We start from the raw sequence: 17,009 nt of genomic DNA on the forward strand, positions 1-17,009 counted from the left end.
GTACATGATACTAGTAGTACTTCCATCAGAAGTGGTATGCATAATACTAGTAGTACCACCATCAGAAGAGCTATGCGTAATACTAGTAGTACCACCAGCAGCAACAACATGTGTAATACCAGTACCGCCACCAGCAACAACATGCGTAATACTTTTTGTACTACGATCACTATCATTATACGTAATACTAGTAACACCACCACTACCAGTGTACGTAGGATAGAGAGTAGTTACCATCGTTACAAATTAGTAGTAGTGCTATCGTTTTTGCTGTTTCTACCTGTCCTGTCATTAGTGTGTTTTCCGATGGTTTATGGAATTTTATGTCATCATGGTCTTCAGTGTGGTTGATGCTGTTAGCATTGGTGGCTGCACTAGTGTATGTATCCGTAATAATTGTGTTAAAGAATTCTCTCTCTCTCTCCCTCTCTGGTGGCTGCATTAGTGTATGTATACGTAATAATTGTGGTAAAGAATTCTCTCTCTCTCTCTCTCTCTCTCTCTCTCTCTCTCTCTCTATATATATATATATATATATATATATATATATATATATATATATATATATATATATATATATATATATATATATATATATATATATATATATATATATATATATATACTTTCCATGTACATGACTTTCATCTTGAATCATCTTGAATATCATATGAATTTGGACACTACTTTGAAAGACAGACAAACAAACATAGATTAAATTTATCAAACCAGCGACTGAGCTATAGATGCTTATTTCCCACGGCTTACTTACTCCTACTGGGAGCAATGTATACTCAACCCTCGTGCATGCTCTGCATGCTGGTGAGGAAATCTGTTGACTATCATAATACTAAGGGAGCACAGACTGGCCAAAGAAACCGGGATAAAACGTTAATAGTATTTAGCTGGATATGTGTTTTATTGCATTCGCGAAATACACAGCTGCTTTACTAGTATGCATGTCTACATCCTGTTGTTTTTGCTGCTGCTACTGCTGTTGATAATCTCAACGACTATGATGATCACATTGTAATGTTGTCGTCATCGTTGATGTATTTATGGTAGCAGCTAAATGAATAATGGGGTTACTGGGGCACTTTTAATTAGAAATGTATTTTGGTTTATTTGTTTTTAAAGTATATTATAATATAGTGACGTTGGAAGTAGTAGTAATAATAATACTAACAATTTGCAACAACAGTAGCTGTCTTTGTTGACGTTGCTGTTGTTGCTACTGTTGTTTGTTGTGGTTGTAAAAGTAACGGCAGTAGCAATACTATGTAGAATCTCTCTCTCTCTCTCTCTCTCTCTCTCTCTCTCTCTCTCTCTCTCTCAATCAAACAATCAAGAAGAGTTCCTTATCTTATCAAATTACACATGACAACATCAGCTGACGGAGAAGGTAGTGGATGCAGCGGTAGCAGCGACTTATGTTTAAGATAGTTTTTTTCAAGAAAAAATTAAATCACACGGTTCTAATCTCATACATTAACCACGTGGGAATCACTGGGAGTCGGGCCATTTCAGGTCATTGGTTGCTGATACGGTTTCAGCATCTACACCAGGAAAATGTAGTCGATAACTAATTCTACCACGTGTATAGGATCTTGGCTTATTAATCACATACGCTTTAGCTAGCACAAGCTTTATATTTTAAAAAAATGGGATTTTAAATTTTAAAAATATTTTGTATGTAGTGAGATAAGTATGACCCTTACTGAAAACATTTTATTTAATTTTTATTTAATGTTTCACCACCTGGTATTATAAGTATGAGTGTCTAAAACGTTTGTTTAAGTGGTTGTTCTTTCGAATCACAAACTATGTTCAAGATTTTATATCATCAGCTGTGTGTTATTAGTCTCTCTTTAATGGCTTCATGATTGAAACTTTAAATAAAATGATTTTTTTAATATAAAAAATATCATCTATACTCTATCATTATAAGCAGTTAATGAATGCAAAGAAATAAAATTCGGGGGGAAAATAGGACTATGCTATACAGAGACAATCCTTAAATCGAGTTTTCATCTGGTTGCCTATGGGGAAATTCAAGAAAACTCGGCCTGGAGTTATAATGCATAAATACATTTATAAATTCACATTTCACATAGATACATAAATGTATGGATGGAGTGAGGGAGGCAGGGATGAAGAATTGTCAGTAAATCGAGAACACTTGCACTGCTGCAAATTTGCTTGCATATGAATGGTGACTTAATTTGATCTCTTCACACAAACACGTACATACATACATACGTACGTACGCACATACACACACACATACACACACATACATACATACATACATACATACATACATACATACATACATACATACATACATACATGCATGCATGCATACATACATACATACATACATACATACATGTTACTTTTAAAAAGATAAGAATAGAAAGGTTGTATAGATTTTTTAATAAAATAAAAGAGAATATTATTGATTTTACGTATGCAAACAGTGCATATTCGGTACAAAACATAAATCATATACGATACACTGTTGTACAAATGAATGAACAGATGAATGTATAATGGTGATACAAACCTGTATACACAAAAATCAAGAGAGAGAGAGAGAGTAGTTTATGCTCTATCAAGAATTACAACATGTATTTCTTTTGGATGCGATCAGAAAATCATTTCTCATCAAGGGCATGTGACACATTTAAATGCCTATTTCCCCTTTACATACCCTGATGTCAATGTTAGCTAATATTCAGTAAGTGTTGTAATTTTGATATTCGTTCAACGCAAATAAAGAAAATATAAATTTTAGTTTCCTCATATGCTCTTTCAAATTTCATTATTTGTATTTCTACGGCTTTAGAAGCTTGCTGTTTGACGTGTTTCGGTATAGGTCACTGACGATGCAAAGATCTGCAATCTAAACAACATTTGGGCGTTTTGTTTATCCACAATTTATCAAAACAGCCTTCTTGGCTAGTTTGTATGGAAAGCATAAAATTTCACCGATACGTTGGAGTTTAATGATGTTTTCCTGCACTCAAATTGCATGTAAGCAATTTCAGACATGTGCCATTTCCCATCCCTGTCTGGAATGAGAATAATTCACAAGAGTGAGTCGACATTTTTTATTATAGATTTTTTTAAAGGATCTCAAATTTCTCCTAGTCAGCAACAGTCCAAAATAAGTAAGAACAGATGGAAACATTAAAGATAGCGTACTCAAATTTCTCAATCTGACACACTACAAAGATTTATTGAAATTTATTTAATAAAACAAAGTTGTCAAGGTTTTGAAAGACAAATATATTATATTTGTAAATTGCAAGTTCAGATTTTTCTGATCTTGAAGCATATACATGCTGAAAATTTGCTGATCTTGTCAAATACTCGAAGTCATTTAGAGTTTATTGCAAACATCAGCTAAGTTTTACACGCACTACTTTGCATTCCGCCTGAACCTCCCCATTTAGGTGGGCAGATCCAAAAGTCACGCAATACTCCACGAGCAATTGGCCACTCTTCTTGTGGGCGGGATTAATGCTAACCGATTTACTACAATCTGTACCAGAGTCAGATCCCGAGAAGAGGGCTAGCGGAGCCTTTGCAGTATAGTGTTGTACTGGGAAACCAGTGTTCCACAGTTTTCTGTAGGAGCACGGCCCTTCCTGGTAGAAGAGGCCAGTTTCTGGCTTCAGACTTACCGCACCATCCTTAATTTCTTCTTCAAAAACCCATCTTCATGAGTTAAAAAACAGAGAAGTGGCTTTCTTTTTTCCAATAATGGCATTTCATGCGGTGCGATGGAAGCCATTCGGTTTTGCTGTGCTCTGTACCATCGTGATTGCGGCGGCACAAAATGGTGAGTTGACCTATTTCCTAAAGTTTGACCTACATTTTATTTCTCTGACCTGCTTTTCCAGACTTTTACTTTGACAATTTATTTTAGACGAATCCGCTTTTGTTTTTCTGTTACAGATAGTTACAGATTTTCTTTAATTCTTTTTTATTTCAAAGAATTATTTTCGGGTACAAAGACAGGTTAGAAATATTTTAAATGGTGACGTGAAATTTTATGTAACAAATGGGGGTGGAGTGTAAAAGATAGATAACTCATGTCTTACTGATGTACACAATTCGATTTGTACAGACTGTCACACCCCTTAATATACTCCATACAATCTGTACAGATTTACACACGCCTAAATGTACTCCATAAGATCTGTACAAATTGACAAACGTATGAATAAACTCTGTACGATCTGTATATATTTTTACACACGCCTGATTGTACTCCATAAGATCTGTACAGATTGATACACGCCTGAATGTATTATATACGATCTGTATAGATTGAATTACAAGACTGAAACCACCATTTAATCTATATCATTATATGTATTAAAAAAAACACAACTGCAAATAACATGTCAATTGCAAGAAAATTACGAAAACAGTGGAAGAAAAATTGTGTACGATGATGTGTGTCCGAAGTGGAGAAACAAAGATGTGTTCTTTCAAATGTATTCCAATAATTTTACTATAACATACCATTTTCTGTTGTTTCCATTTGTCGTCGTCATTATCTTCTTATTCTTGTAATTTCATTACACTACCACAATGACTATACAAAACATTGATCATGGTTTCATTTCGAATAGCAAGTCAGAATAGTTCCATTGTTATTTTCAAAACAATGCCGATGTCGCCGATGCTGCTGCTGGTCACATTTATTATTATTATTATTATTATGCAGCAAAACAACTAGTACATGTTATGTTTGTTACCTTTCAAACAAAAATATTTATCGCTAAATTGCACATCTAATTAAATGTCAATTTTCACTTAAATTTAGGTTTCCTTAGGAATAAATGTATTGAGCTCGACCTAAAGGACATGCATATTGACAAATAAATGACCAGACAAATATGATGCTAATTAATCAACTGATTCTAAATAATTCATCGCTGAATTAATGAAAGAATGAACGTATGAAGGAATGCATTAATGGATGATCTGTTGTGAAGTTTGTAATGTGCAAAACCTTCCACAATGGGCGAAACGATAATGATATAAATAATTTCATATCACGAATATTCCCAACGCTACACGGCCTTTTATTTCAGTTAGTTTCTTTATAGTTTTATTCCGATCAAATCGAATGTTTCCCTACCATAGTTGACTGAAACACTTAAAACATTTTTGTACGATTTAAAAAGCTCAATCGACAAATGATGTCGCGCTTATATTGATAATATTTCCATTAACTTTTTACCATTTGTAATCTATTTATAGTGTGTAAAAAATCATTTTTTTAAAAATATTCTTGATCTAGAGATTACTTTCGATGAGACAAAATGTCTACGAGATTTTAAATTCATATTTTTCTTCATATAAATAAAAAATATTTTTCTTCATATATCTCGAGAAAGTAAAATAATTCCAACTTGTATATTTGTATCGAGTACGTCATAGACACTACTGATCATCTGTACGCAATTAACACTTATAGCTGTATAATTGTTTTTGTTGTTTTTTTTACAATTTATTTTATTTTCACTTTATTCACCAATATGCATGGGGTAGGTCCCGAGTTAACTAACGCATTTAGGTCTATTCCCTATACATAACAAATGTAAGGTATCTCTGAACCATGATAAAATTACATATAAGACTTAGAGAATTGGCACGTTTCAAAGCAAAACTAAATTAGATTTATAAACAGTAATCTAATAGAAAGACAGACAGACAGAGACTGTGAGACGGGACAGGGAGGAAAGACTTCGTAATGGCTATATTCAATTTTGTATAAATATGTCTTCCTCCACTAGTCATAGTCTATCACGTACTGAAAAATGGCGTTAATCCCACGACAGCAACAACAACAGTACATACTATAAACCAACTCGTATTGAATCGAGTCAGTGCAATCAAGTTAAAACCAGTTTGTATAGAACAAAGGACCACAAAACTGATATATCCTTCCTTAACTGGGGAAATATTCAAGGAAAAAATATATAAATGATATTTTTAAAGATCAGGTTTCCAATGAACAGAGGTTCCCACTGTGGAAAGCAATGCTGTACTGACAGTTAATAGAGGCAAATATTGTTTAATAGGCTTGAGAGAATAATAATCGGACATTGAGAGAATATAACAATAATCGGACACTGAGAGAATATGATAACACTAATCGGACATTGAGAAAATATGATAACACTAATCGGATATTGAGAAAATATGATAACACTAATCGGATATTGTGAAAATATGATATGCCTCATCGGACATAGAAAAAATATGATAACACTAATCGGACATTGAGAAAATATGATAACACTAATCGGATATTGTGAAAATATGATATGCCTCATCGGACATTGAGAGAACATGATAAGCCTGATCGGACATTGGGAGAATATAATATGATAACACTAATCGGGCATTAAGAGAATATATGATAACACTTATCGGACATAGAGAGAATATGATAGCACTAATCGGACATTGAGAGAATATGATAAGATAAACCTGATCGGACATTGAGAGAATATGACATGATAACACTAATCGGACATAGAGAGAATATAAGCCTGATCGGACATTGGGAGAATATGATAATCCTAATCGGAAAGTGACAATGTATCAATTTCTCGAGGGCAAGACAACTGAAACAATTCGAGTCTCTCTCAATACATGGGCGGAGATAACGATAACGAATCAGGTGTTACCGTTAGTTTCCACAGACACGCTATAAATTCATCTCTGAAAACAAGTAAACGATTTCGAAGAGCCTACTTATAAGAACGTCTAAAATTCCAATAATTCTCAAACATCCTTTTGGTATAAAAGACCGACCATTTAATATTCGTGTATGGGAGGGTGAGGAGACAGGGATTGTGTTAAAAACAAAACAAAACATCAGGCCCCTAACACCCAAACTTAAATATCTTTGCTCCCATTTGATTAAACTATGTCTAATTATATCCATTATATTAATCTGAAAATAGAAATAATCTTGAGGTAAAGGAATAACGTAAGTCAGTTTTAAAGGAAAATTCCATGCCCCCAACCCCAAATTAAATGGTCGGTCCCCAAGGTAAGAATGTTAAATTGTTTTTTTAATACAAGTTTTCAAGAAGACGATTAATGCGTTACTTTGCACACTGTGCAGTCGAATTTATTTGCTCTAATCTAGTTTTTAAGTATATATCTGGAAAATTTTTAAATTCGGAATAATTTCTGAAGTTTGTACAATTTTTACCTGACTCGTTTATCGTATATGCACTACAGACATGTACTATCTCACACGAAATCTTTTTTCCTCAGACAATCAAGAGAGATTCGACCCCCCCCCCCAACACACATACTCACAAGCACACGCGTTCGCACAAACACACACATAGTTTTCAGTGCTGCTTTATCAAAACCGCAAAGTCCTCTGTATATGTACCTGTTGACGCCATCGTTGGCGATTGGAAAACGATCCAGCCGTAAGACGAATTGAAAAATAAAAAGAGAACTGCAGAATCGTCTGCAGAAGAAGCATGTGTGCACTGCTGGCACCATCGTGGGCGGATGGAAACCCTCCGACTGCAAGTCAACTTTAAAAAAGCTGCAATAAAACGTATATCTAACTAATCTAAGCTTTATGTCTGTACTAAAGCTAATCGTCGTCCAGATGGCATTAAACGATACCAAAATGAAATAAAAACCGTTTCTTCCATCCGTAAAGCTTTGAAAGGGAAAAGGGAAGAGGAGTATGTCACAAAACGGACATCTCTTCGAGTGGTACAAGTTTGTAACGTAGTAGATTATCAGCCAAAATTTAATTCCTGGTTATTGGAACATTCCAGCTTGACCTGATCTTATCTTTGTCCTAGATAAAGTAATCGGACTCGCTGTTTTGACCTTTTATCGCGACCCCACAATGAAATCCCGAGTCTTTGAAGTACTCGTGTAGATGGACTGGATTTTGATTCAATTTAAGCTGGGTCAGACAAAAAGAAAAAAACAAACACTTAACAGATGTTTTATCCCACGCATGGTTCCCATGGATGTTGCAAATGAAGCAAGAATTTCGGGAAAGGAGCGATAAGCATTTTATCACGTTCCGTGACACGTGTTCAAAAACGGCCACAAAAGAATGCTTGCTGTTTATCTGATGGGAAGCTAATTTTCCCCATGCTGGGGTGCTGCTGTTATCCTGCCGAGACAGATATCATAGATCTGACAATTTCTTTTTATATAAATATTCCTTGATCTACCTTTTCATTTTACTTACCTGTTCATTTTTTCTTCCTTTATTTTTTGCCCAAACTTGCGCCACCATTTGCTGATGAAAGTTGTAAAGATATTTATGAACATCATATTAAATTAAATTTAAGTTGTGATCGGGGTAAGAATATAATTTAATAAATCACAAAGAAATTGCCGATTTAATGCTCCAAGTCCTCACGTAATGGGGGGTTGGGGGTCGGGTGGCGGGTTGTTCTATTCGAAAGTTCAAATTTGTATATTTCGTTGGCACTACAACACTTAATACATTATGTGCTTTGTAAATTTATGTACGCGCAAGAATACATTTTCCAATTTTCTCTATAAATCCCGCCATGAGCTGAGGTGAATTTTTTTTTCTTGAACCAAGACCACTTTTGAATATTTTAAATGACTGTAAATAAAAATGGTAAAAGAGGAAAGAAAGCAATAGAAAGATCGATTTTTAGCAAGGGAAAAAAATGCAAATATCGAAACAAACAAAATCCAGCCTACACCTTTTTAGATCTCGTGTCTTTTTGACAAATACATTGTCTACCTCTTGTTAAATGCGAGGGTTGGGGGCTGGGATGTAAATTCTTTGCGATAACCATTGTAACACGTCAGTGTAATATAGTACGTCTGTATAACATAACACATGTTTAAAGGTGTTTACATTAACACAAATGTAATAACATTTCCCAAAAATGTAACGATGTCACACGATGTCAGGCATAGCTGAACAGGTTACACTCCACGGCTAGTGTGTGAGAGGTTTACATGTCAACTTGCCGTTCCTCTTGCGACAGCTGCATACACGAGGGATAAATTTTGTACGGAACTTCAATGCCACGAGAGGATATGAAGTTAGACTTTTATGACCAAGGGCATTGTAGTGTGGGATAAATTAAAAATTATTTGAGTTTTATGACCAAGGGCACTGTAGTGTGGGATAAAGTCAAAATGTATTGACTTTTATGAACAAGGGCAATGTAACCAGGTCAGCATCATGATAGATCTGGGTAACTGGGTGCTATCCTTTTTAATGCTCTTTCAACACAGTTTAGTTATGGTATGGTCTGTGGTTGAAGGTGGCCTGTTCAAATCATTTTAAGTGCGAAGGGGTGGGGGCTGGGGAGTAAATTAGTATGAAAGGACATTGTAACACGTCAGTGTAATAAAAGTACATATCTTATATCGTGAAATACAATACACGTTTGCACTGTGTTTACTCTAGCACAAATGTAATAATATTTCCCGAAAATGTAATGATGATTTCTCGATGCCATCCAGATTTCACCCCATTTCTGGTGTGGGAAAAGTTGACATCTCGAGTTTTGGCCTCGAGTTCCGTTTGAGACGACTGCAAACGTGTGGCTTTCATCTTCTGTTTTTTTTTTTTACGGGGCATTAAAACAAGAAAGTTATATCGTACCGAGACAAGTAGGAAAAATTTCCTTGCCGTAGGACATAACCACGGCAGTTTCTGTCTGCTTGGGTTCGAGTCTCGGGCTCGGCCAATGTAGGCATGTGAGAAAGCTTGCCAGTAGCTTCTCGTGGGTTGGGTGTTCTTTCTGTGGTTTTCCCGGGTTTTTCCTCCACCATTTATATTGGCCGTCATGTATAGGCTATCTTGTGATAAAAAATGGCGTTGAACCCTAAAACAACAACAACCATGGCAGTTGACCTGAGCTCTAATCCTATAGCAGGATTCGAACGTGTTATTTCTTATCACAAGTCTGTAACCCTAATCATGGAACCACTGCAGCTTGTCATTCTTCCAGCGAAAGTTTGGTATTGAAATTCAAGACTCCATAACAATCAAGGCAACAAAATTTACCACCAACAATTAAATTAAATATTTACCAGAAGAAAAAAATTAACAGTACGCGTTGACTCATAATATAATCTACCTGTATATTGTATCATGTATTGTTTGCCTAATACACTTTTATACATCGTCTTTCCCGCGACAGGGGGCGGCCCGTCCATTTAGGCGAACTAGGCTTATGCCCCGGACGCCAAGTTAAATGGGACTCAAAATCTGAGGAGAGGTTTTAGAGGGGTACGTTGAGTGCAGAGTTCGCCTAGGGCGCTAGTTGCTAGGGCCGCCCCTGTTCACGACATATTCATTGTACCACTACCACCACCACATTAACCATCATTGTCTTTTTGTACCTCTCCTCTGCCTATTGTAGCGTACTAACAGGCGATGGGAAGGCGGCCAAGGCGATTGATCCGGGCTCCTAAAAGTCTTGGGTCGCCAAAACATCTGATAAAATTAAATTCCAGGAAAATCATTGGCAAGGCCATCATGGTCGACCCAGGCCCCATTTACCCTTAGCACGCCACTGCTTTCTATTTCTCCTCTTCATCACATTATTATTATTATTATTATTATTATTATTATTATTATTATTATTATTATTATTGTTGTTGTTGTTGTTGTTGTTATTGTTGTTGTTGTTGTTATTGTTGTTGCTCTTATTGCTGTTATTATTATTAATATTGTTATTATTGTTGTTATTACAATTTTATTACTATTGTTATTATTATTATTAGTAGTAGTAGTAGTAGTAGCAGCAGAAGCGTCATCAGCATTGTTATTACTATTTCAGAGTTCACAACGGACAAGACCTGTATATATAATGGCCTAGTCTATTACGATCAGGACGAATGGGTACCCGATCCGGAAAATAATCCTTGCTACAGGTGTATTTGTAAAAATGGGGAGACCGATTGCAGATTTGAGACCGAATGCGAAAAAGATGCAGGTAAATTTTAGCTAACACGGTTTAAATCAAAATCACATTTATTATTTAACACTGAGACTAAAACAAATAATCATATTTTCTTCACTATTCAAAAGTAAAGTTCTTAGAGAAAATTTCGAAATCTTTTCGTTCAGCTCGAAATATATATTTTAAAGTGGTAACACTAACTTTAAGAAGACAATATACAAACATTTAATTACTATCCACTCTATAATGTATAATTTAACCAGTGCTTGTTTTTAAACAAAATTCACACACGAGTACACGCATCTCTTTCTCACACGCACACACGAGTACGATCAGTTTTACCTGATCATTTCATGTGGGTTTACATAAAATCATTGAAGGGCACACTTCTTTTAGCTTCAGATATATTCATCTTGAAAATCCATATCCGTTCCCCGTAATGAAACCATATTTCCATTTAAATAAAGATACGTTTAATTTAATTCTTTTGAAGGAAACGAAAGACCGCAATTTGTCCCCCAGGTAGGTTCTTTTTCTTCCTAAGATAGTGATATTAAATTTTGTATGCTATTATTTAATTCACGTATATCTTACTTTTGTTTATTTTTATGTTCTTTCGTTTTTTCTTTCTTTGCTGTACAAAGCAAAGCTATCAATTGTTTTTCAATAACTGATTAGAAGTAACAATTGTTTTGCCTACTAGGAAAATGTCCTTAACATTTTATAATTCGTCTCGAGAGTTAAATCTATGAAACGGAGAGATATTCAAAATAAGCTTTCAGCTGTATTGTATTAAATTTTATAAATATGTCAATTGATAAGGCATTTTATGATATGAAAATTCGTTCTTTTTCAGACCGCCGGCCCGGTTGTTCTTGAGGTAAAATCTCTCGTATTTTTTTCTGAGACAATTATGAAAATTATCATTCTTAATTTGACAAACCACTATATCTACAAGCTTTATAGATAGCGAACATTCTTGTATCGCTTTTTGATTTCGATAATATCAGATACATTGGGTATGAAACTCCGATGATAACAAAATTAAACTTGGTTTTTAAATATCTGGAAAACTCCATAATTTATTCTCCTCATCTACGTGCATGTTTTACGCGCTCTTTCTTTCCTCACCGTCATTTCCTCTCCTTAAAGTTGCATTTATAAGAAGCATCTGTGCGTGCAAAGAGCAAGTCAACTGCATATCAGTTATTATTATTCTCTCTTTTTTACAGGGACAACAGGGGTCGCCGGGTGACATGGGACTCAGCGGAAGATTTGGACAAAGGGTAAGATTTTATGCAGCTTTTGTTTTCGAGTTTAATCTTAGACTTTTTTTTCTCCATTGTTCTAGAATAGATTAATAAGTGAATTCATACATCAATATTGTTTTTGTTTTTAGATCACTCCGACACTCCGAGCGTAAATTTCTAGGTTGTAAAGTTACTGACATGAAAGTACGGTTAAACCTACTTAATACACACACACACACACACACACACACACACACACACACATATATATATATATATATATATATATATATATATATATATATATATATATATATATATATATATATATATATATATATATATATATATATATATATATATATATATATATATATATATATATATAATTGAAATATTATTCGTATTCTTAGATGCAAGATGAATATTGCTGAAGACCGAAATTTCCACATATTTTATAATGTTTTAGGGAGACCCTGGAGGAGACGGAAGGAATGGAGTTCCTGGACCACCAGGCCCTCCCGGGCCCACCGTGATGGTAAGTAATTCCATAGTATTATCACTATTACGAAAGGCTTAAGATATAAAAAATTTGATTGATTGAAATTGTTTGCTACATTTAAGATCAGCAGTGTTTGCTGAACATACGCACACATTAGACCTCCAAAGAGAAGATTTGATTGGAACTGCGTTTGTTGATATTATCAATTAATATCCCTCATGTAATGAAATGTGTATAGATGGCTTTAGGAGTTTGTAGCGATTTACAATTTTTAGTTATTAAGAATTTAATACTATTAAAATATATTTAATAACAGGTATATTAGAATCATCGGAAGCTTACGTTTGGTTTATTTTATGTAGAAGTCATTCTAATAGGCTGACTGTACTAATTTCGACCATACATAACTGTAAGCATAGCATGTTTCATGAAAGATCTTGCACTAGAAAATAATTGTCATCAGTTAAAACTGTAAGGATACCGTGTTTCAATGAAAGTTTTTGAACTGTAATAGTTTTGGTGTTAGTGATAAACCGATTGTATTACAAGAATTAACCTATGATAAATTAAAGTATTGCCTTCAAGAACCTAGGAGAGAGAGAGAGAGAGAGAGAGAGAGAGAGAGAGAGAGAGAGAGTTTTCAAAGGTTCTGCTTGTGAGCCTTTTGTTCTGTAATTACAGTAATTACGAATGTCATCAGGCACCAAAACGTCATGCGCAGAAAGGTTAATTGATTCTGACTGTTTTTATTATTAGTCTGCTGACCAAGCCTACGCCCAATATTACGCCCAGACATTCGGTTCCAGTAACAAAGGCCCAGGGGGTTTTGCCATGGCGCCTCAATTCCTAACCGCTGGCCAGGTAAGCATCATCTCTAGTTCAATAAAGACCTTTCGATTTTTCGAATTTTTTATGTTTGTTTACGTCTTTCCCCCTTTTTTCTGTAAACATTTCACGAGTGTAGGATTAGTAATGAATATTAACCTTTCTGGGTTCTTCAGCGTGAAAACGCATAAACATATCGGGCGCAATAGGCATTTCAGTTATTTCTCATTAAAGGTATTTGATGATATTAGCGTACAAATAATAACTGTGTTATCTGTTCTCGTCGAAGACCAGAGGAGTTTATGCCGCTGGTCTTCTTTAGTCATCATTCATCAGTTTGTAGTTAATTTCTTATCGTTACTGAAACTGGACACTTGTTTCATCCTGAGATCAAATCGATCCTAGGGAAAATGGTGTTCCTCCAACACCCAATATGGCCGACATGGCAGCCATCTTGAAATTTGTTATCGTTCCTTCTCTTGAACATATGGTCATTGCGTTTTCACTTCTTATAACTTAATGAAAAAGGTGCTGAACTGATATCCAACGTGATGATCATGAAAATCTTGTATATACATTTAAACAGATGGCCATATCGACACGGTGTTTTCACTAAAGGTTTCTTATAAATGAGAAATGGTCCTAATTGAAAACGTGACGGTATCATACAGTATATTACCCCTAGGGATACCGGTATTGCAAAGTGACGAACTCGTACAGTATTTTACCCTGATGGATACTGTTATTGCAAGGTGACAAACTCGTACAGTATATTACCCTGATGGATACTGTTATTGCAAGGTGACGAACTCGTACAGTATATTACCCTGATGGATACTGTTATTGCAAGGTGACGAACTCGTACAGTATATTACCCTGATGGATACCGGTATTGCAAAGTGACGAACTCGTACAGTATTTTACCCTGATGGATACTGTTATTGCAAGGTGACGAACTCGTACAGTTTTTTAACCTGATGGATACTGTTATTGCAAGGTGACGAACTCGTACAGTTTTTTAACCTGATGGATACTGTTATTGCAAGGTGACGAACTCGTACAGTATATTACTCGACGGATGTTGACCATCTTTTACAGTACATTACCCCAACGGATATTGTTATTACACTGTGATGATCTTGTAAGTATATTAACCAGAATGATAATGGTGTTGCTTGGACTGTAATTGATTACACTGACAGTAAAAGATTTGCTAGCATTAAAACAATATGATCACATGTGCGGCTTTAACTCGCTTTAGTCGTCAATATTTCTAAAAAAATTGTTTAGAACCCTTGTTTAAACGCGAATTCATCTTTGAAACTTGCAATTTGCATATCATTCAGTTTCATTTTTGAAGTGTAAAATTAGCATATCGATGAATTTTTGCACTAAAGTTTGAGAGACGTTAACATGAAAGCCAACAGAAAACACGTGTTCAGACACTTCATTGATTGATTTTGTTCTTTTGTTTGCTTGCATGCTACTAGTAAGGAAAGGGGGGGGGGGAGGTGTTTGTTGTTAATTTAATTTAATTTAATTTTTATCTTATTTTTGTTGTTGATGTATTTTCTGCGTTTTTGGAGGACGGGGAGTATTGTTTGGGGACTTGAATAAAAATGCATGCGGATCTTCAGGGAATTACGTGATTTAATGGATTTTTACTCCCTGAACAATTGCTGGAAATAGACTCACTAGGTTAAATATGATCCAGATCAAAGGGTTTTCGATAGAGTTATATTTAGCTTCAATGGAATTAACTGCCTCTTTGCAGTTTTCCTAAATTTGTCAGTCTCATTCGATAATAAAAGCAAAACTAACTTTTAGAAACAGAATGATAATGTCTTCCAATTTTTATCAATTTATTTCAGATCCTGATCACAAGTAGATACTAAATTTTCACATCTAATCTTAACATTTTTCAGGGACCGCAGGGACCTCGGGGTCCCGCAGGACAGCCAGGACCTCTTGTAAGTACCTTTGCAGCCATCCGGGCATTTTCGGATCATTCATCATAAATTAAACTCTGTTCTTTTCGTTAGAGCATTAGCAAAATAAAGATTTAAATTAAAATTGGGAAACACGTCAAAATTGTATTCAGTTATTGATAATCATGTTATGAATAAAACTTAATTTATTTTTAAATGTAATAAACTACAGGGCGGATCAGGTCAAGTGTTGGGGTGGGTGGGTGACTGGATTGGGATTTCAAAAGGGACCAGACTTTCCTCTAAAGGGTATTGAAGCATATGTCTGTTTACTCAAAGTATGCATAATACCCAATAGACCTGTGCAAGAATAAACGATGGTGAAATTACAAGTGACAAGCTTGTGTGTACTTTTTTAGCAGGGGGTGGGGTTCGGGTTCTGTTCATTTGAATCGGTGGTAGTTATTTGGAATTCAGATAAGCAAGGAGCACAATGGCAATGATCAAGGTTTTACCCCATCAGATGTGTCAGGTTTTATTTGGCAACGGAACTAATGAACATTCATGTCGCATCAGAAGGAATATTAAAAATCATTTCCTTTTAATCAGATCAGATGCGAGAAAATGAAAGGTTACCGATTCAGGTCTTTAACAGAAATAAAATCTTCATTCCCCAGTGTAACATTGTCTACGATGTACAACTGTTGTTTTGAATACAACACTGGAAGACCTCAGTTCAGATATTGTGCAATAGATAACGTGAATTTGATTATATTTCTTGTCTTTACATACAAAAATACTGATATTAAACTGAGCTTGTCAATTCATCCATTATTTATTTTTGTCCATCCATCCCACTTTCTTTTCCACACAATAACTCGTTTGATTGTTGCAGAGTTTCATCCAAACTATGTAGGCAGCTCGATGTTGATGATCATTCTATTGTCATTATATTACATCGTCTTTGAACAGAGTTATAGCCCCTTATAATTAGAACCCTTCACTTGTTTTCGTAGTAAAACTCTTTTAACTACTACTACATCTGAAGTAAGTCTGGTAATCAGTTTGATGTCGATGAGATATTGATCGTCAGCATTCACCTTGATCTTTTAGCAGGGTTATAAGCCCTCATTGTTAGACTGACCCACTCCTCTTTCCCTTGGTTATTATTGTATTTGTTGTGGATCTTGCAATTGGTGAGACTATGGGTGAAATTGATTGTCAGCCTTCTGCATAAAATTCCTTGATTATAATGGGATTTCTTCATGACATTCATGTTATCTTGGCCATGTTTGATTGTCATCATTTTGCATTATCGTTTAGCAGAGTTATAGCTCCTGGTTGTCAGATTTTCTCTGCACAATAAATTCCTGGAGTACCGGTATACCAAATTTTGGCACACTTCTTGATATTTACGAAACCTTGTAGAGTTCAGTTTTCAGCATTTTGCATTGAAGTTTTAGCCCTCATATTGTCAGATCCACCCACCCTACTGCAAAATAGCTCCTTGAATAATTCTTTG

General features: G+C 35.1%; 1 protein-coding gene across 2 annotated transcripts in view; it reads left to right on the top strand.

The window, feature by feature from the left end:
• The first annotated feature begins 3,548 nt into the window (after positions 1–3,548).
• LOC149791274 (uncharacterized) overlaps positions 3,549–17,009 on the top strand; it is a 102,257-nt gene continuing 88,796 nt past the window's right edge. For both annotated transcript variants that reach the window (XM_089969782.1, XM_089969784.1), the window contains exons 1-8: positions 3,549–3,847; positions 10,860–11,015; positions 11,476–11,504; positions 11,839–11,862; positions 12,215–12,268; positions 12,702–12,770; positions 13,491–13,595; positions 15,485–15,529. In XM_089969782.1, the coding sequence (XP_089825908.1) occupies positions 3,769–3,847; positions 10,860–11,015; positions 11,476–11,504; positions 11,839–11,862; positions 12,215–12,268; positions 12,702–12,770; positions 13,491–13,595; positions 15,485–15,529 (561 nt within the window). In that variant the 5' untranslated portion in view covers positions 3,549–3,768. The remainder of the gene's footprint in view (positions 3,848–10,859; positions 11,016–11,475; positions 11,505–11,838; positions 11,863–12,214; positions 12,269–12,701; positions 12,771–13,490; positions 13,596–15,484; positions 15,530–17,009) is intronic.

Source organism: Sinohyriopsis cumingii, chromosome 9, assembly GCF_028554795.1.
Source record: "Sinohyriopsis cumingii isolate HCF-2022 chromosome 9, ASM2855479v2, whole genome shotgun sequence".
NCBI lineage: Eukaryota > Metazoa > Mollusca > Bivalvia > Unionida > Unionidae > Sinohyriopsis > Sinohyriopsis cumingii.